This window comes from Oncorhynchus clarkii, chromosome 28 (genome assembly GCF_045791955.1).
Source record: "Oncorhynchus clarkii lewisi isolate Uvic-CL-2024 chromosome 28, UVic_Ocla_1.0, whole genome shotgun sequence".
Classification (NCBI taxonomy): Eukaryota; Metazoa; Chordata; class Actinopteri; order Salmoniformes; family Salmonidae; genus Oncorhynchus; species Oncorhynchus clarkii.
This window is the reverse complement of record NC_092174.1, coordinates 114,656-135,000: the sequence shown is the minus strand read 5'-3', so window position 1 is coordinate 135,000 and position 20,345 is coordinate 114,656. Positions and strand designations below refer to the sequence as shown.

General features: G+C 41.6%; 1 protein-coding gene across 2 annotated transcripts in view; it reads left to right on the top strand.

The window, feature by feature from the left end:
* Positions 1-20,345, top strand: part of LOC139386964 (kelch-like family member 18) — an 82,151-nt gene that overhangs the window by 38,432 nt on the left and 23,374 nt on the right. For both annotated transcript variants that reach the window (XM_071132876.1, XM_071132877.1), the window contains exon 5: positions 9,253-9,413. In XM_071132876.1, coding sequence (XP_070988977.1) covers positions 9,253-9,413 — 161 coding nt within the window. The remainder of the gene's footprint in view (positions 1-9,252; positions 9,414-20,345) is intronic.

The following is a 20,345-nucleotide window of genomic DNA, read 5'->3' as shown; positions in this document are numbered from 1 at the left end:
GGACAACAATCAGTCGTATATTGCACAAATCTGGCCTTTATGGAAGAGTGGGAAGAAGAAAGCCATTTCTTAAAGATATCCATAAAAGTGTCGGTTAAAGTTTGCCACAAGCCACCTGGGAGACACACCAAACATGTGGAAGAAGGTGCTCTGGTCAGATGAAACCTTTTTGGCAACAATGCAAAACGTTATGTTTGGCGTAAAAGCAACACACCATCCCCACTGTCAAACATGGTGGTTTGGGCCTGCTTTTCTTCAGCAGGGACAGGGAAGATGGTTAAAATTGATGGAAAGATGGATGGAGCCAAATACAGGACCATTCTGGAAGAAAACCTGATGGCGTCTGCAAAAGACCTGAGACTGAGACGGAGATTTGTCTTCCAACAAGACAATGATCCAAAACATAAAGCAAAATCAACAATGGAATGGTTCAAAAATAAACATATCCAGGTGTTAGAATGGCCAAGTCAAAGTCCAGACCTGAATCCAATCGAGAATCTGTGGAAAGAACTGAAAACTGCTGTTCACAAATGCTCTCCATCCAAACTCACTGAGCTCGAGCTGTTTTGCAAGGAGGAATGGGCAAAAATGTCAGTCTCTCGATGTGCAAAACTGATAGAGACATACCCCAAGCGACTTACAGCTGTAATCGCAGCAAAAAGGTGGCGCTACAAAGTATTAACTTAAGGGGGCTGAATAATTTTGCACGCCCAATTTTTCAGTTTTTGATTTGTTAAAAAAGTTTGAAATATCCAATAAATGTCGTTCCACTTCATGATTGTGTCCCACTTGTTGTTGATTCTTCACAAAAAAATACAATTTTATATCTTTATGTTTGAAGCCTGAAATGTGGCAAAAGGTCGCAAAGTTCAAGGGGGCCGAATACTTTCGCAAGGCACTGTATCAGAACACAGACTCCGCCTCCTTGCTCTTTATCAGTAGCTTCACTGTCTCTGTCCATACGAGTGATAATGAATCCGTCAGGGATGACTTCAGAGTCGGGCACCGCCTCCGGCAGCCAAGTTTCAGAAAAGGCCATCACACAGGCCTCTCTGTATTCATATAGATACCGTGAGTTTGCCCACAATTTGTTCGTTTTCCCCTTACTGCCCCCTAGTCATTATTTTCATTTTTGGAAATGTAACGTTCCCGGGATATTTTGTCAGGACAAGATGCTAGAATATGCATATAATTGACCGTTTAGGATAGAAAACACTCTTAGCGTTTCCAAAACTGTAAAAATATTGTCTGTGAGTATAACAGAACTGATATTGCAGGCGAAAGCCTGGGAAAAATCCAATCCTGGAAGTGTTTTGAAAGCGCAGCGTTCCAATGCGTCCCTATTGAGCAGTGAATGGGATATCAACCAGATTACTTTTTCTACGTATTCCCCAAGGTGTCTACAGCATTGTGACGTAGTTTTACGCATTTATGTTGAAGAATACCCGTAAGTGGCTACATTGCGCAAGTGGTCACCTGATGCTGAAAAACCAATTGTCCCGGTGGATATATTATCGAATAGATATTTGAAAAACACCTTGAGGATTGATTATAAATCACGTTTGCCATGTTTCTGTCGATATTATGGAGCTAATTTGGAATATTTTTCGGCATTTTCGTGACTGCAATTTCCGGGCGATTTCTCAGCCTAACGTGAAGAACAAACGGAGCTATTTCACCTACAAAATAATTTTTTGGGAAAAAAGGAACATTGGCTATCTAACTGGGAGTCTCGTGAGTGAAAACATACGAAGCTCATCAAAGGTAAACTATTTAATTTGATTGCTTTTCTGATTTCCGTGACCAAGTTACCTGCTGCTAGCTGGACAAAATGCTATGCTAGGCTATCGATAACCTTACACAAATGCTTGTCTAGCTTTGGCTGTAAAGCATATTTTGAAAATCTGAGATGACAAGGTGATTAACAAAAAGCTAAGCTGTGTCTCAGTATGTTTCACTTGTGATTTTCATGAATAGGAATATTTTCTAGGAATATTTGTCTGTTGCGTTATGCTAATTAGTGTCAGTCGATGATTACGCTCCCTCATGCGGGATAGAGATTGTACATTGGAGAGCAGGATAGTCGGAAGCGGAATCTTTGTTGTGTTCCTTCTCAACCTCTACCGCATACCGCCTTTCCCGCCCATTTTCCTCTTCCTTCTTAGTAGTCCTTCACCCAGGTTGTTTTGTCTCACGATCTCTGCACGTATGTCCCATTTGATCCATTCTCCCAAACATGAGTTCGTTTCTGCCAACTTTCTCAGAAGTTTGCATGCTGTTAGTCATGGCTCTATGTAGTACTGTGTGCCTCCCATAGTCTCTTCTGGACTTGGGAACTGTGAAGAGACCTCTTGTGGCATGTATTGTGGCGTATTTACATTTTTTTTTTTTTTACCTTTTTTAACAAGGCAAGTCAGTTAAGAACAAATTAAAATGACGGCCTACCTGGGAACAATGGGTTAACTGCCTTGTTCAGTGGCAGAACGGCAGATTTTTACCTTATCAGCTCGGAGATTCGATCCAGCATCCTTTCAGTCACTGGCCCAATGCTCTAACCACTAGGCTACCTGCCACCCCAGGTTGTGTGGCAGTAGTTCAGTCAGACAGCTTGTTGCATTCAACCTCTTCTAAATACAAGTAGTGATGAAGTAAATCTCTCCTCAACTTTGAGCCAGGATAGATTGGCATGTATATTTTTAATATCTTTCTGTGTACATCCAAGGGTCCGCCGTGCTGCCCTGTTCTGAGCCAATTGCAATTTTCCTAAGCCCATTTTTATGGCACCTGACCACACGACTGAACAGAAGTCAAGGTTGGACAAAACTAGGGCCTGTAGGACCTGCCTTGTTGATAGTGTTGTTAAGAATAGGTGTTGCAATATTGTCTGCTATTATCCTCAGTAATTTTCCATCCAGATTGTCAGACCCCGGTGGCTTGTCATTGTTGATAGACAACAATCATTTTTTGACCTCAAAGCTTTTTACTGTCATTTTTTAAATAAAATGTATTTGTTTCATAGTGTAGTTAATTTTTTATTTAGTTTAGTCACATGATTTGGGCTGCCAGACTTATTTGCCAAACCCTTTGCCTCATCCCTCTCAACCCTTCAATTGATCAATTCCTCATCAATCCAAGGTGATTCAACAGTTTTTACAGTAATTTTCTTAATGGGTGCATTCTTAGTAGTAACTGGAATAAGCAATTTCATAATTGTGTCAAGTGCAGAGTCTAGTTGCTCATCATGACACACCACAGACCAGAAAATATTATACACATCAACTTATGAATCACTGCAAAACGTATTGTATGACCTCTTATACACTATATTAGGTCCAGCTTTTGGAACTTTGGTTACCTAGATATGGCCATTATATTGTGGTCACTGCATCCTATTGATTTGTATACTGCTTTGAAGCAAATTTCCGAAAGACGGCACCCTACACAGAGCAGTGTCCCCAATCACTGCCCTGCCCTGGGGCATTGGAATATTTTTTAGACCAGAGGAAAGAGTGCCTCCTACTGGCCCTCCAACACCAGTAGCATCTGGTCTCTCATCCAGGGACCAACCAGGACCAACCCTGCTTAGCTTCAGAAGCAAGTATAAACACCATGAGACCACCCAGCCGTCGTACCGCTCAGGAAGGAGACTCGTTCTGTCTCCTAGAGATGAACGTACTTTGGTGCGAAAAGTGCAAATCAATCCCAGAACAACAGCAAAAGGACCATGTGAAGATGCTGAAGGAAACAGGTTCAAAAGTATCTATATCCACAGTAAAACGAGTCCTATATTGACATAACCTGAAAGGCCGCTCAGCAAGGAAGAAGCCACTGCTCCAAAACCGGCAACTGCACATGGGGACAAAGATCATACTTTTTAGAGAAATCTCCTCTGGTCTGATGAAACAAAAACAGAACTGTTTGGTTATAATGACCATCGTTATGTTTGGAGGAGAAAGGGGGAAGCTTGCAAGCCGAAGAACACCATCCCAACCGTGATGCACGGGGGTGGCAGCATCATGTTGTGGGGGTGCTTTGCTGCAGAAGGGACTGGTGCCCTTCACAAAATAGATGTCATCAGGAAAATAAATAAAAGCTGAAATATATCATTCTGACATTTCACATTCTTAAAATAAAGTGGTGATCCTAACTGACCTAAGACAGGAAATTTTTACTAGGATTAAATGTCAGGATTTGTGAATAACTGAGTTTAAATGTATTTGGCGAAGGTTTATGTAAACAGCCATCTCAAATCAAATTTTATTTGTCACATGGTTAGCAAATGTTAATGCGAGTGTAGTGAAATGCTTGTGCTTCTAGTTCCGACAATGCAGTAATAACCAACGAGTAATCTAACCTAACAATTCCACAACTACTACCTTATACACACAAGTGTAAAGGGATAAAGAAGATGTACATAAAGATATATGAATGAGTGATGGTACAGAACAGCATAGGCAAGATGCAGTAGAGTACAGTATATACATATGAGATGAGTAATGTAGGGTATGTTAACAAAGTGGCATAGTTTAAAGTAGCTAGTGATACATGTATTACATAAAGATGCAGCAGATGATAGAGTACAGTATATACACATACATATGAGATGAGTAATGTAGGGTATGTAAACCATATTAAGTGGCTAGTGATACAGTTAAAGATTGATGTAAAAAATGTAAGTGGGCTTCAGAGATATAATGAATATTAATTCGGTGGGTTGAGATTATAAAATATATAAGCACTAAACCTCTAAAACCTTTACTTATTCAAACATCTTACTTGAACCCTAAATGGTTCTCAAGTAGATTACTAAAACAAGCTCATCCATTGTTTAAAAACTGCCCTTTTGCCTTTGTGCAGATTGCCATGTCTCATTTTTGGATTAATTGAAAATTATACTTTTTCAAACAAGCATTGCAGAGCTGGCTACAACTTCAATTTCATCCCCCTGAAAAGATGGAACAAATTATTATGACTGAACTCAAATGTGCTGGTTGATAAAATACCTGTATTAATGGGAAAGGTGTTTGAAAATTGTAAATTAGAATGGTGGAGTTATGTCCTTCATGGAATTGTACGGGAAGGTCTGCTCAATCCAAGAGTACAACCAATTCATTACAGCATTACCCCAAAAGTGGAGGAGGCATACACACATTTAGTTGATTCCCTGCTAAGATCAATACATTTTTGAATATTGTTGAATGCGATGTTAATGCCTGGATTCTGTGATGGCCCTAATTATCATTTTTGGACCAGAATGAGGCTCTCATTACCTATTGTTCTTGCAGTGATGATTCGCCATCTTCATAGATTTTTTTTAAATAGTTTATCTGCAGATAAGCATCAATAAGCCTAGGCCTACCAGCAGCCTCTGTAAATTAGGGAGCCAAATGAATGGCTTTCTCAGCGATGCGATTCGGCAGGCTGCACTGACTGACAAGACAAGTCACTCAATTTATCATCACTGTCTGGCAAGCCCCGACATCCTAGGAAAGGAAACCTAGGGTATCCTGTGGTCTACTTGTCCCAATGCGATCACTTGATATATAACCAGGGGAGAGGAAAGGAAACCTAGGATATCCTGTGGTCTACTTGTCCCAATGCGATAACTTGATATATAACCAGGGGAGAGGAAAGGAAACCTAGGATATCCTGTGGTCTACTTGTCCCAATGCGATAACTTGATATATAACCAGGGGAGAGGAAAGGAAACCTAGGATATCCTGTGGTCTACTTGTTCCAATGCGATAACTTGATATATATATAACCAGGGGAGATCACAATTCTGTTTGTACACGTGTTTACATGGATATGCTTCTTAATAAAAACCTATTTGAAACTAGCCGTTACACTTCTTTATCATGGCATTTCATTATTATTATTCAGGTTATTACTTAAATATGAATCAACAAATTATGAAATGCCAGAATCGGAGAGGATCTGTCACATTTTTGGATTGGCACATTAATGGAGTCAGTGTCTACCTTGTCTGTTGGCTTTTCTGCATTTTTTTTTTATACAGTTTCTATTTCGATGCACAAATCCATTCAAACAAAGTCAGAGGGGTTTTCTCACTTTTCCCGAAATATTCCCTGCTGCTGTGGTCATTCGACCATTCTTCAAATAGGGGACGCGGTAATGCGAGAAATAATGTAGCTTAAGCTATTTCTGCTTACCCGACCTGTGTCTGATTACCTGGCTTCCAGCTAACGTCACCCCGTATCTTGCCCTGCTTCCCCGTTGAGTAGCAGTGTGGAGTAGCTAGCCATCATGGCAGGGGGAGGGAAAGCAGCGGAAGCCTAGCAAGGTTTCCCCTGCAGTTGTGGCCATTTCGTGTCCCAGTCTGATTCACATTGCCTTCAGCTGGGACCCGGTGTCCTTAAACGTAGAGCATGGTAGGCCTCGTTCTTGCTCGAGGAAGACGTTGCAAACAAAATCTCAGAAGAGGGACAGCCTTCTTCACCTCAAGCTCCCAGCATATTCGGAGGACGCCTATCTGTCCCGGGTGCGGACCTTAAAGATGAATCACGAGGTGAGGATGACGGCATGTCTCTTGCTGCATCAGGCAGCGCCCTCTCTGACCATGGGAGGTATTATGCCCCTGAGGAAGAGTTCATCCCCTCTGCTCAGCTTATGCTGCCCAGCCAAACTGAGAAGGGAGGGCAGGAGTCAATGGCTGATCTCCCCTTCAAACCGATCAGACGCGCTGCCTCCAAACTCGATCCAGAGTATTCTACGTCTCCCACACCTACAGTACCAGTCAAAAGTTGACACACCTACTCATTCAAGGATTTTTCTTTATTTGGACTATTTTCTACATTGTAGAATAATAGTGAAGACATCAAAACTAGGAAATAATCATGTAGTAACCAAAAAGTGTTAAATATCAATATATTTTATATTTGAGGTTCTTCAAAGTAGCCACCCTTTGCCTTTGACAGCTTTGCACACTCTTGGCATTCTCTCAAGCAGCTTCATAAGGTAGTCACCTGGAATGCATTTCAATGAACAGGTGTGCCTTGTTAAGTTAATTTGTGGAATTTCTTTACTGTTTAATGTGTTTGAGCCAATAAGTTGTGTTGTGACAAGGTACAGAAGATAGCCCCTTTTGGTAGAAGGCCAGCTCAAATAAGCAAAGCGAAATAACAGTCCATTATTTTAAGACATGAAGGTCAGTCAATCCGTAAAATGTCAAGGTCTTTGAAAGTTTCAAGTGCAGTTGCAAAAATGATCAAGCGTTTTGATCAAGCACTATGATGTCTCTCATGAGGACCGCCACAGGAAAGGAAGACCCAGAGTTACCTTTGCTGCAGAGGGTAAGTTAATTTGAGTTACCAGCCTCAGAAATTGTAGCCCAAATAAATGCTTCAGAGTTCGTGACAGACACATCTCAACATCAACTGTTCAGAGGAGACTGTGTGACTCAGGCCTTCATGGAAATCTGTCCTTTGGTCTTCAGAACCAGTTTTTTGTTCCAACTGCCGTGTCTTTGTGAGCCGCAGAGTAGGTGGACGGATGATCTCCGAATGTGTGGTTCCCAACGTAAAGCATGGAGGAAGTGGTGTGGGGGTGCTTTGCTGGTGACACGGTCAGTGATTTATTTAGAATTCAAGACACACTTAACCAGCATGGCTACCACAGCATTCTGCAGTGATACGCCATCCCATCTGGTTTGGGTTTAGTGGGATGATCATTTGTTTTTCAACAGGGCAATGACCCAACACACCTCCAGGCTGTGTAAGGGCTATTTGACCAAGAAGGAGAGTGATGGAGTGCTGCGTCAGATGACCTGGCCTTCACAATCAACCAACCTCAACCCAATTGAAATTGTTTGGGATGAGCCACTCACATCACCAATGCCAGGCTACACCCACTTGGATATGAATGGCATGGAGTTGTTGGGATAGTTCAGAGTCCCCCACCTCAAGACCTATAGCCCTCTTTGGGGTGGGTCAAAACCACTGTTACCCCAGTTTAGTTCTTTAAAGAGTTCCCATCATATCCATGCCCAGGGGCAGAGGGTGATGGTTCCACATTTAGCCTTTTTAACCATCAACCTTGTCTGGCCACAGGCCTGACAGGTCCCCTGTCCCTTCCATGATGCAGGTTGCCCAAATGCGCAGTTGCCCCATTGGGGTGACCACCAGCGGGCTCTATCCACCCACCTATTCCCCTGCTCTTCACAGAAGTCTCCCCCTGGGTCCTGCGTTTCATGGGAGTAGTGCAATCCACTGCACAGGGAAAGATGAGAGGTTGGCCAATAGGAATGGTACCTAAGGAGGAAGCTCACCAAGGCTTCTTCAGGGGGAGGGGTACGCCCCGTTCTAGATTTATGGTCTGGGGGTCTACGGATTTTGAATGGTAACGCATCGCATGCTGTTAGATTCTATTCGGCCGAACGAGTATTTCACTACTGTTGACCTCAAGGATGCTTAATTCCACATCAGTTTGTTCTGCACACAGGTGATATAATGTTCACCTTTGAGAGCATAGCTTAGGAATTTCTCACTTTCCCATTCCATCGGTCCCTGGCCCCACAGACATTCAGGAAGTGTGCTGAAGACACTGTAGCTCTAGTCCTAACCTACACCCGGGCTCAGGAAGCAGAGCACTGCCCTCCTGATGTCGCTCTACTCACCGTGGAGAGCGCAACAGCTTTTTGCCACTGCTTCTTGGCAGTGGCAAAATACTTTTTTGCCCCACTGTAACCTTTTATTTAAGGGAGTCCCATTGAGACAAAGGTCTCTTTTGGAATGGAGCCCTGCATCACAAGACCAGCAACAATTACTAATTTAAAGTTAGATACTACAATGCGGGAGCACAGGAAACTCAAATTCAAAAACGTAAAAACATGCACATTACTCTCTAAAGAGGATTTCGACTAAGTCTCTGAACTGCCCGAAAGTCACCAATGCATCGAACTGTAGGGTATTCTGAAGATTGTTCCAAAAGTGATATGCAAAGAAACAAAAAGCCACCCCTGTGAGCGGGTATGGTATCTCATACTTCTATAGGTTAGTAATGATTTAAGGTAATGCAGGAGTTGTGCAAGAGCTTTATAAATTATCAGACCAATGTTTTGACCTACGCGATATCAATGAGGGCCAGCCCACTTTCTGATAGAGAATGCAGTGATGAATTCAAAATCGTTCGCCTGTGATAAAACTGTGCTGTGGTAAACAACGTCTAACATGACTGGATTTGAATTCCTAAGCTTTTTCCTAATCCCTCTGACATTGTGTCCCCTCATTCTAGGTGTTTGAAGCAGTCCTTGCGTGGGTGCGGCATGAACGTGTGGAGCGGGAACCTTCGCTCCCTGAGTTACTCTCCAAGACCCGTCTGCCCCTTTGTCGACCCCAGTTCTTGGCAGACCGCGTTCAACAGGATGAACTGGTGCGCTTTTGCCACAAATGCAGGTGACTGACTCTTGTTTGTTGCATCTATTTTCATGTATGGTTGCTTCAGAAAGTATTCACACCTCTTGACATCTCCACATTTTGAAATGGATTAAAGAGAAAATGTCACTGGCCTATAAACAATACCCCATAATGTAAAAGTGGAATTGTTTTTCGAAATGTTTACAAATTATTATGAAATGAAAAGCTGAAATGTCTTGAGTCATTAAGTATTCAAACCCTTTCTTATGGTAAGCCTAAATAAGTTCAGGAGTAAACATTTGCTTAACAAGTCACGTAATGTTGCATGGACTTACTCTGTGTGCAATAGTGTTTAAAATACTTTCTGAATGACTACCTCATCTCTGTACCCCACACACAATTATCTGTAATGTCCATCAGTCGAGTAGTGAATTTCAGACACAGATTCAACCACAAAGACAAGGGAGGTTTTCCAGTGCCTCGAAAAAGGGCCATCTATGTAGATGGGTAAATGTAAAAAATAAAAAAAAGCAGACATTGAACATTCCTTTGAGGATGGTAAAGTTATTAATTATACTTTGGATGGAGTATCAATACACCCAGTCACTACAAAGATACAGGCGTCCTTCCTAACTCAGTTGCCCCGAGAGGAAGGAAACCGCTCAGGGATTTCACCACGAGGCCAAAGGTGACTTTCAAACAGTTAGTTTAATGGCTGTGATAGGAGAAAACTGAAGATGGATCAACATTGTAGTTACTCCACAATACTAACCTAAATGACAGTGTGAAAAGAAGGAAGCCTGTACAGAATACAAATATTCGAAAACATGCTTGTTTGCAACAAGGCCACTAAAGTAATAATCCAAAAAAAAGTGGCAAAGCAATTAACTTTTTGTCCAAATTCTTGTGTCTGGAGCAAATCTGATACAACACATAACTGAGTACCACTCTCCATATTTTCAAGCATAGTGGCATATCTCATGTTATGGGTATGCTTGTAATCGTTAAGGACTGGGGAGTAAGACTAAAAAAGACATGGAATGGAGCCAAGCAAAGGCAAAATCCTAGAGGAAACCTGGTTGTCTGCTTTCCACCAGACACTAGGAGATGAATTCACCTTTTAGCAGGACAATAACCTAAGACAAGGCCAAATCTTCAATGGAGTTGCTTACCAAGAAGACAGTGAATGTTCCTGAGTGGCCAAGTTACAGTTTTGACTTAAATTTACTTGAAAATGTATGGCAAGACTTGAAAAGGGTTGTCTCGCAATGATCAACAACCACCTTGACAGTGCTTGAAGAATTAAAACAAAATGTATAAGACAGATATTGTACAATCCAGGTGTGCCAAGCTCTTAGACTCACAGGTAATTCTAACATGTATTCAAATCAAATGTATTTATATAGCCCTTCGTACATCAGCTTATATCTCAAAGTGCTGTACAGAAACCCAGCTTAAAACCCCAAACAGCAAGCAATGCAGGTGTAGAAGCATGGTGGCTAGGAAAAACTCCCTAGAAAGGCCAAAACCTAGGAAGAAACCTAGTGAGGAACCAGGCTATGTGGGGTGGCCAGTCCTCTTCTGGCTGTGCCGGGTGTTACGAATCCCTTTTGGCCCGACAGTCTAGGGGGGGGATGGTAATGAGACCCGTAACATAACTCATGCAAATAATTGTGACAAAGTAAAAGTGAGAACGAAATAACCACGACAACTGAAATCTACCGTCAAACTCAAGGTTTATTTGTAAACACACGGTAATGGGGGGGGGGGGGGGGAGCAGGAAAAGGGGCTGAGCTGGACCCAAGGAAAGAAACAATAAGCATCCAAAAACACCCCTAAGCTAGACTAGCCTATTTTAACAACAGCTAACTAACCAACCAAAAATACAGTGGGTGGTCCGCCCAGTTCTAACTAGTGTATTTAACAAAGTCTACCTACGGGTAGTGTATGCCCATGGGCGACTTGTCTTGGTTTCCCCTTTTCCCACCACCAGCAACAAACAAACACTATAACCAAAAACAATACTCACAGGTGATGACAAAGTGCTATGTAGGTGCTCAAACAAGAGAGGTTAATACACAAAGAGAGAGTGAAACACAGAGACCTACAGACGTGGCATTTACAGAGAGATTGAGCTCTAGAGCAAACAACTGATGGGGTTTTTAAACCAAGGGAAAGGAACTGTGATTGGGTAGGAAACAGGAGGAGGTGTGTCTTCTGATTGATGATTGGATTGGTGACTGATTGGGGAGTGATGATTTTCACCTGTGAGGGGAGAAGGAGAGAAAACAACACAGGATACATACACACAGACACAGGATACCTGTATCCGTAACACCGGGTGTATTGACTATGGGGTTCAAATACTTATTTAAATTAGATATTTCTGTGTTTCATTTTCAATAAATTTGCAACAATTTCTAAAAACATGTTTTCACTTTGTCGTTATGGGTTATTGTGTGTAGATGGGTGAGACAAAAATATATTTCAAACTTTTTATTCAGGCTGTAGCACAAAATGTGAAATAAGTCGAGGGGTATGAATACCTTCTGAAGGCACTGTACTAGCAGAACCAATTTTATTTTTGTCTACTTTAATAAAAACAAATGGCATGGACAAAATGATTGGCTAGTACTTGTTTGCACAGCCTTTGGCTAAGATAACTGCAGACAAAATAATTTGCTACACTTTCTTACTGGCAATTTTTACCCACTCTTTATTAGCACAATGCTCTAATACTTCAATGTTTGCGGGGTGCCCTCCACCAACGGCTGTTTCCAGCTCTTGCCATAGTTATGGATGTGATTCAGATCTCGACTCTTCACTGGCCATTCCAGAGTTTTCTTCTCGAACCATTCCAGGTTGCTTTTGATGTTTGGGGTCGTTGTCCTGCTGGAAGACTTCCAACCTACAACAGATGCACAGTTGGACACTGGGTTGAACATTGCACTTCAAAACACCTTTGATAATCTGTTGATTTCATGATGTCTTGCTCACGTTCAAGGCCCCCAGTACATGATGCAGCAAAGTAATCCCACAGCATTATCAAACCTCCCCCATGTTTGATTGTAGGGAGGGTGTTATTTTGTTTGGATGATTTACTTTTATATATTTATTCATTATTCACTCTTGTTTTTTTATGATAAAAAAAACAAGTATTAGATTTAGGAAGCTGATTAAGAAAATTTTACATTAATTTATAAATGTTGGACATGGTAGATTTGAGGATAATACAGTCCTAATACAGTCCTATTAATTTAATGTTTTGATTCGAGTTCGCTAAACAATGACAACGTGCATCCACTATTCAAGAGGATTCCTTAAATCGCTCTCCCTCGAGAACCCAATTTTAAAAGTTTTTCCGCCCTTGAGAAGCAGAGAAGTAGAGGAAGATTTTATGCCAAACTATGTTTGTGTAACTGTTTGTTTAGTGGTCAAAACGATAGTTGTTTGGGAAAGTAATGAATTGTCTTGCTTTTTTTCCCAAAAATGAAAATACTGCCCCCTAGATTCAAGAGGTTTTAATGGTCATCAGCAGGTCAAGACTACCCTGAGTAAGCAGCTTGAAGACATAGAAAAACGATAGATGCGACGGATTGGTAGAAAACGCATTCATCGACCGAATATGTTAGTTTGTCCTCTTGACCGCAGAGACAACATTTTTCCTTATATTCTACACATTTTGCCATGGGAGAGAGAATATTTCAGTTTTAAAGCTAGTTCCTTGCATTTCTAGACATTCTGGCATGGGGCTGAAAAAAAAACAGTTTTAAAGCTTATTTACTGCTTTTCTACACCTTTTGCCATGGGGCTGAGAGAAAATTTGCAGCTTTAAAATACATTTTCTGCAGTTCTACACATTTTGCCATGACTTATGCTGTGTTCTTATGTTATCTGAGTGGCTCAAACATTATTTAAAAAAATCAATGAGTGCCCCATTCCATGACATTTCTTGAATTTTAGATTCTCTGTCAAGTTTTTATTTTTGTGATTTGTTAGTTCTCAAATAATCATATTTAAAAAAATGTAGATCCATTATCTTTTCTACATTAGCTTTTTCATTTTTATCATATATTTTGGAGTGGCCGCTATGGAGTGGACGATATGAGTATGTGGCACAGTTGGTAGAGCATGGCACTTGCAACACCGGGTTTGTGGGTTCGATACCCATGGGGGACCAGTAAGAATAAATATGAAAATGTATGCACACAGACCAAAACGGCTTCAGAGGTTCTGGCGCCTTCGTCCTTGATTGCTTCCCAATCAAGATCGGATCCAGAGGTACCTGCGTCTTCGTCCTTGGTTCTGTCTCCCTCTCCGGTGGCTTCTACCTCTGGTTCAGATCCTCGGAGCTCCCAACCTCACCAGACTGTGAGGCTGCCTGGCTGAAAGACTACTGTTGCTCTGCTGGAGTCACTTTTATTGATACCTTGACACCTTCTGGAAACAGAAGATACTCTACAGGAATGATGGAGTCTATCCAAATCATCTTGGCTCCTGGACTCTCTCCACGCATTTTAAGGCTGCGTTGAAACAATGACTGGTATATGATCCAAGACCAGCTCAGTTAGTCCCTACTATTGTGACAATGAGTCGTCATAATGCTGCATCAAATGTACATGATCTTAGGGGCATTGGCAAACACAATGGAAGTAATTTAATTTATGTACCCCTAATTGCACCGAATACATCTGTTTATCCTACAGCTATTGTAAGCAGTAATCATGAGCCTATAAACCAGAGTTACACTGTTAGCACTGAGGCGGTGTGCAATAGTAGAAAGACCACTTTATGCAGCTCACCCTGCACTATCAAGTCTACCTCTAAGCTTCCCAGTAAAACATGAAAAACAATCAAGCAAACCAGAAAAGTGCTAGAAACAGCCCATATTAACATATGTAGCCTAAGAAACATTGTCCATGAAGTCAATAACTTGCTTGTAACAGATGGCATTCATATTCTGACTATCGCAGAAACCCACTTAGATAATACCTTTGATGATAGTGGTAGCAATACATGGTTATAACATCTACCGAAAAGACAGAAATGCCAACGGGGGTGGTGTTGCGGTCTATATAAAGAACCACATAAACGTAAAGCACGTAAAGCTTAGAGAAGATCTCATGTTAAATACTGTTGAAGTAATATGGCTACAGGTTCATCTGCGTCACCTAAAGCCCATTCTTGTGGGACGCTGCTATAGACCACCAAGTGCTAACAGTCAGTATCTGGATAATATGTGTGTGAAATGCTTGATAATGTATGTGATATCAACAGAGAAGTATATTTTCTGGCTGATTTTAAATATTGACTGGCTATCATCAAGCTGCCCACTCAGGAAAAAACTTCAAGCTGTAACCAGTGCCTGCAACCTGGATCAGGTTGTCAGTCAACCTATCAGGGTAGTTACAAACAGCACAGGAATTAAATCCTCTACATGTATCGATCACATATTTACTAACACTGCAGAAATTTGCTTTAAAACAGTATCCAAATCTATAGGATGTAGTGATCAGAATATAATGGCCATATCTAGGAAAACCAAAGTTCCAAAGGCTGGGCCTAATATAGTGTATGAGGTCATACAATAAGTTTTGTAGTGATTCATATGTTGTTGATGTAAAGAATATTTGCTGGTCTGTGGTGTGTAATGAGGAGCAACCAGACGCTGCACTTGATGCATTTATGAAACAACTTATTCCAGTTACTAATAAGCACGCACCCAATATGAAAATGACTGTAAAAACTGTTAAATCCCCTTGGATTGATGTGGAATTGAAAAATTGGATGGTTGAGAGGGATGAGGCAAAAGGTATGGCAAATAAGTCTGGCAGCCCAACTGATTGGCAATAGTACTGCAATTAAGAAATCACGTGACTGAACTAAAGGAAAAGAAACTACACTATGAAACAAAGATGATAAATTATTTAAAGAATGATAGTAAAAATCTTTAGGGCACCTTAAATGACATTTTGGGGAAAAAAAGCCAACTTGGCTCCTTCATTCATTGAATAAGATGGCTCGCTCATTCATCACAAAGCCCACTGATATTGCAAACTACTTTTAATTACTTTTTCATTGGCAAGATAAGCAAACTTAGGGATGACATGCCAGCAACAAACACTGACACTACACATCAAAGTATAATCCTTCTCAACATATTTCTCTGGCTGACAGTGGCATTGCCAAACCAACAAGCAATACAAAAAGTGAAAATACTCTCAAAAACAGAGTCAGTATAGTACAGTCTACATTAAAATATCCCAGCTTTTTGAGAAAGTACAGTCTCTGTTTGCTCTTTTTGTAGATCAGGTCTGTTACATTTACACCACTGAAGCGTATTGTCCAAGAGGACACCCAGGTATTTGTATTCCTCTACAATCTCTATATTCTTACCTCTGATAGATGTTGCAGAGGCAGGTGTTGTACACTTCCTAAAGTCTATGCACATCTCTTTGGTCTTGTTGGTGTTGAGGACCAAGTATGATTCCTCACACCACTCTACAAAGTAATCTAGGACCGAGCCATGATGTTCCTCATCATCATGCACATGCTGATCAAGGCAGTGTCATCAGCGAACTTAACGAGGTGTCTGTCAGGATGGGAACTCGTATAATGCTATAATGTGGATAACGAGTTACTTGTCTAACAGAACACAGAGGGAGTTCTTTAATGGAAGCCTCTCAAATTTAATCCAGTTAGAATCAAGAATTCCCCGGGGTAGCTGTTTAGGCCCCTTGCTTTTTTCAGTTTTTACTAACGACATGCCACTGACTGAGTAAAGCCAGAGTTTCTATGTATGTGGATGACTCAACACTATACACATCAGCTAGTACAGCGACTGAAATGACTGCAACACTCAACAAAGAGCTGCAGTTAGTTTCAGAGTGGGTGGCAAGGAATAAGTTAGCCCTAAATATTTCTAAAACTAAAAGCATTGTATTTGGAACAAAACACTCACTAAACCCTAAACCTAGACTATATCTCGTAATGAATCATGTGTAAATTGAGCAAGTTGAGGTGACTAAACTGCTTGGAGTAACCCTAGATTGTAAACTGTCATGGTCAAAACATGTTGATCCAGTAGCTGAAATGGGGAGAAGTGTGTCTATAATAAAGCGCTGCTCTGCCTTCTTAACAACACTATCAACAAGTTTCCCAATACAGGTGGTTAGGATGCATGCACAGGATAAGGAGTCGATTTCACCTAGAATCAAAGAGCTGATATAAAGCAGACTAAAAGCCTTCAGTGAAAAAGACTGGCCTTCATGGCACGCTTTGAGGAACAAAGCCCAGAGAAAGATCAAGGCAGCAAGATGAACATTCTACCACAACAAAATCCAGAAAAACAAGAGTGAGAACCCAGCCACATGGTACCATTAAATGAGGTCTCTGACCAGCAGTAAAAAGACAATCTCCATCAAAGTTGACAGGCTCGATCCAGACAACCATTCTTCCATTGCCAATCATATAATTACACGTTTTTTCATCTGTCACCACAGATGAAAATTACCACCACTAAACCTATCAGACCTACCTGCATTCTTGCCAGCTATGCCACTGTTGAACCTTGTAAATGCACAGGAGACTACTCTTCGTTCCAACCAGAATAAAAACTATTTAACCAGGGGAAACCCATTGAGAACAGGGTCTCATTTACAAGGGTGGCATGGGAACAATAAATTAACATGATCAGTCTCAACACAACACTATACATGTACACATTACAAATCAAATTATAAAATTACAAATTTCTGAAATGAACATTTCTGTAAATGTTATAACCTGGTATTGTTATCCACTGTATGTTGATGAGCATGACCTCTGTCTTGCTACAGTTGGTAACCAGGCCGACTTTCTGGCCAACATAATTGGAATTCAAAATGCAGGCTACATCACATCCAGCCGTGATTGGGAGTTCCATAGGGTGGCGCACAATTAGCCCAGCGTCGTCCAGGTTTGGCCGGGGTAGGCCGTCATTGTAAATAAGAATTTGTTCTTAACTGACTTGCCTAGATAAAAAATAAAAAAATTGAAATCACAGTAGTCACTCTTACCTGGTCTTCTGTTGTTCGCTGCATGACCCAGTCTATTGCCAGGTTGAAGAGTATGGCTGACATCACACAACCTTGACAAACTCCAGACTTCACAGCAAAGCTCAAGTTGCTCGTTCCCACAGTGCATGAAAAGTTGCTATAGAACTGTTTTATGATAAATTCTTAAGATCTTCCATAGGCTTTCGTGGTGGATGCTGTCAAAAGTCTTCTGGCAGTCAATACAGTTGATGTAGAGTTTTTGTTGCCAGTTTACATTGCTCAATGATGTTCCAGAGGGTGACTATCTGGTCTGTACAGCTCCTTCCTCCCCTTAAATCAATTTATTCGTTCCTAAGTCCTAAGTTCCTAACATATGTTGTATGATAATCTTGCAAAATATCTTGCTGGGAACAGATATAAATGTGATGCCCCTCCAGGTGTTGCAGTCAGAAAGTGTGCCATTCTTAGGTACCTGTATGATGACCCCCCTTGGCCCAATCTGAAGGTATATTTCCCTTCATCCAGATGTCAGTGAAGAGTGCCAACATCAAACCTTGGTGTTTCTTTTGTTGGTCGTCCTGAGCGTTTCCGCTTTAGTTTGATGATGGTGGTCACTGGCAACATCCGCTTACCTTCGCACTTTGACTTCCCTCAGCGAGCTTCTCCACTTGCTGTTGATCATCAGGTGGTCAATCTGGTTCTTGCCTCTTCCATTAGGAGAGTACCATGTCAATTTGGGGATATTCCTGTAGGGAAACAGGGTGCCACCTATCACCAGGTTATTTGTAATGGAGAATGTTGCCAGTCTCTCACTGTTGTCATTCAGGTCTCCACATACATGCTTTTCCATTCAGGTCTCCGATGACAATTCAGGTCTCTGTCAGATTGGAGGGTGTTATAGAACAGGTATTTTTCTTCATCTTTGGCATCATTTGTGAGAGCATAACATTGGATTATTGTTTGTTTCGTATGTTGTCCGTCGCGGCTGGCTTTTATCATTCTGCTGCTGATTGGTTTCCATTCCATCAGGGTTTTCTCTACACCATTCTGTTGGATGATGGTGAAACCTTCACGATGTTGTCTGTCCTGCCGTCCAGAGTGTAGTACTGTTTCTCCAGTGCTGGTTCTCATGGATCCAGAGCTAGTCCCAACTGGCTTCCCTCACCCCCAGGATCTGTAGCTTGGGATCTCCTCATTTTGTTGGTAACCTGTGCCAGATTTTAGACTCAAACATTGTTTGAACATTCAATAAGCCAACATGCAGTTTGTTTTTGGTGTAAAGTGCTCCTGTCGTCATGTCACCAGATTCCCGTAGGCTTTCACTGATGGTGGTCATACAAGTCTGGGACTCTGAGAGATCCTCGTATCCACCTGTAGAATTGACATTTGTTGCTGTTTTTGTAGCACAAAGGTTTTACAGGATGGGGTTGCTAGTCCCATGGCCAACCATCCACCATTTTTTGTGTGTGTACAAGCTGCCTCGTCAGGCCAAACCAATTTCTGCTGCTGTGTAGTGAAAGCCAACAGAATAGGTTGGCTTTGTTTTAGCAGTTTATACAAGCAGTGCAATGCAGGCTCCTTTTTGTTATGTTAATAAAATTAGACTGAACTCCATCAGCAGCCATACTTTGACTTCTGTTGTGCAGGTAGTTTTTCAACCAGCCGCAGGCTGCCTGGTTTAGACCAATTTCAGATAACCTCCACAGCAGGAGTGCATGATCAACCATATCAAATGCTTTCAACTGATCAATATAAAGTGCAGCACCGGATGTTGACGAAAATGATCCCGCTAAAGAGATCTGTGTGCCAAGAGGTTAATGTCAATCGAACCCACATGTATTACCAGAGAGTCAGCCTTAGGAAAGCTGCTGCTTGATTGTGGGAAGCATCACTAGAATGTCATGGATTTTTGCTCCAGGAAAGCACCAAGGAGTGGAACCGGTCGGTATCTCCCAGCTCGCCTCTCCTATGGCCGATAGAGAGATTTAGCACCAAGATGTGCTGTGGCAACGTCGGTGTTGGTGGGCTGTGGCAACATCAGTGAACTTGGTGACGAGGCTCTCCTTTTGCTTTAGCTCCCCGATGTCATCCATCATTCGGTCACACAAAGCACTTTTTACAGACAAATCCCTGCCCCAGGTGATTTCGGTTTTTCACCTCGTCCTATAGTTCAGGTAACATTTCACAGTGGCTGCAGTGGAGATTCAATGGTTGGCTGTTGGTAGCCATTTGGTAATTGCCATTAACCATTTGGCTAAAAACAAGGCAGGCTAGCCTTTCTTAAAGTTAGAAAGTCCTGTAAAGCTCCAGTAAAAGTGACTTCCAAAGTTTGAAGTAAATAGAGAATGTTAGTACCAACTGCAAACTGTAGACGAGTGTGCCATGTGCAATTTATAGGCGGAGTAAAAATACAAAATTAACGGATGTATTTTTCCGGACTCATACAGGCCGTCTATAAATACACCCGATACAAAAAATGTAATTAAATGAAAGTAGACTCTAGCCTGTTTTTAAATGTTACTTTCTGCAACAATTCATGCTCGACAGACAGCTCATTAGACTGAACCCCCGATTCTAAACCTGAGAAGCCCACTGCATGCGACAGAACATTACCAAAAGCAAAAAGGATACTCAAAAGCAGAGAGGTCATGGTATGTATTTTAAGTCATTTTTCCAATAAGCATAGCATAGGCCTACTGTATGTACTGCCGCAGCATGACCCCTCTTCCTTTTGATTGTTTCCATCTCCGGCCACACACTTCAGGTGGTGTCCAGCTCCAAAGCGCTTGGCGTGACATTCCAAGCCAACCTAAAATGGGACATTTCTGACATTACCGATTACTTCTATTTCTGACATTACTTTCTCCAACCAGTGCTCGAGTACAGCGCTCTGGTCTGGCACCCAGGTCTCACAGCCCACCAACACAACCAACTT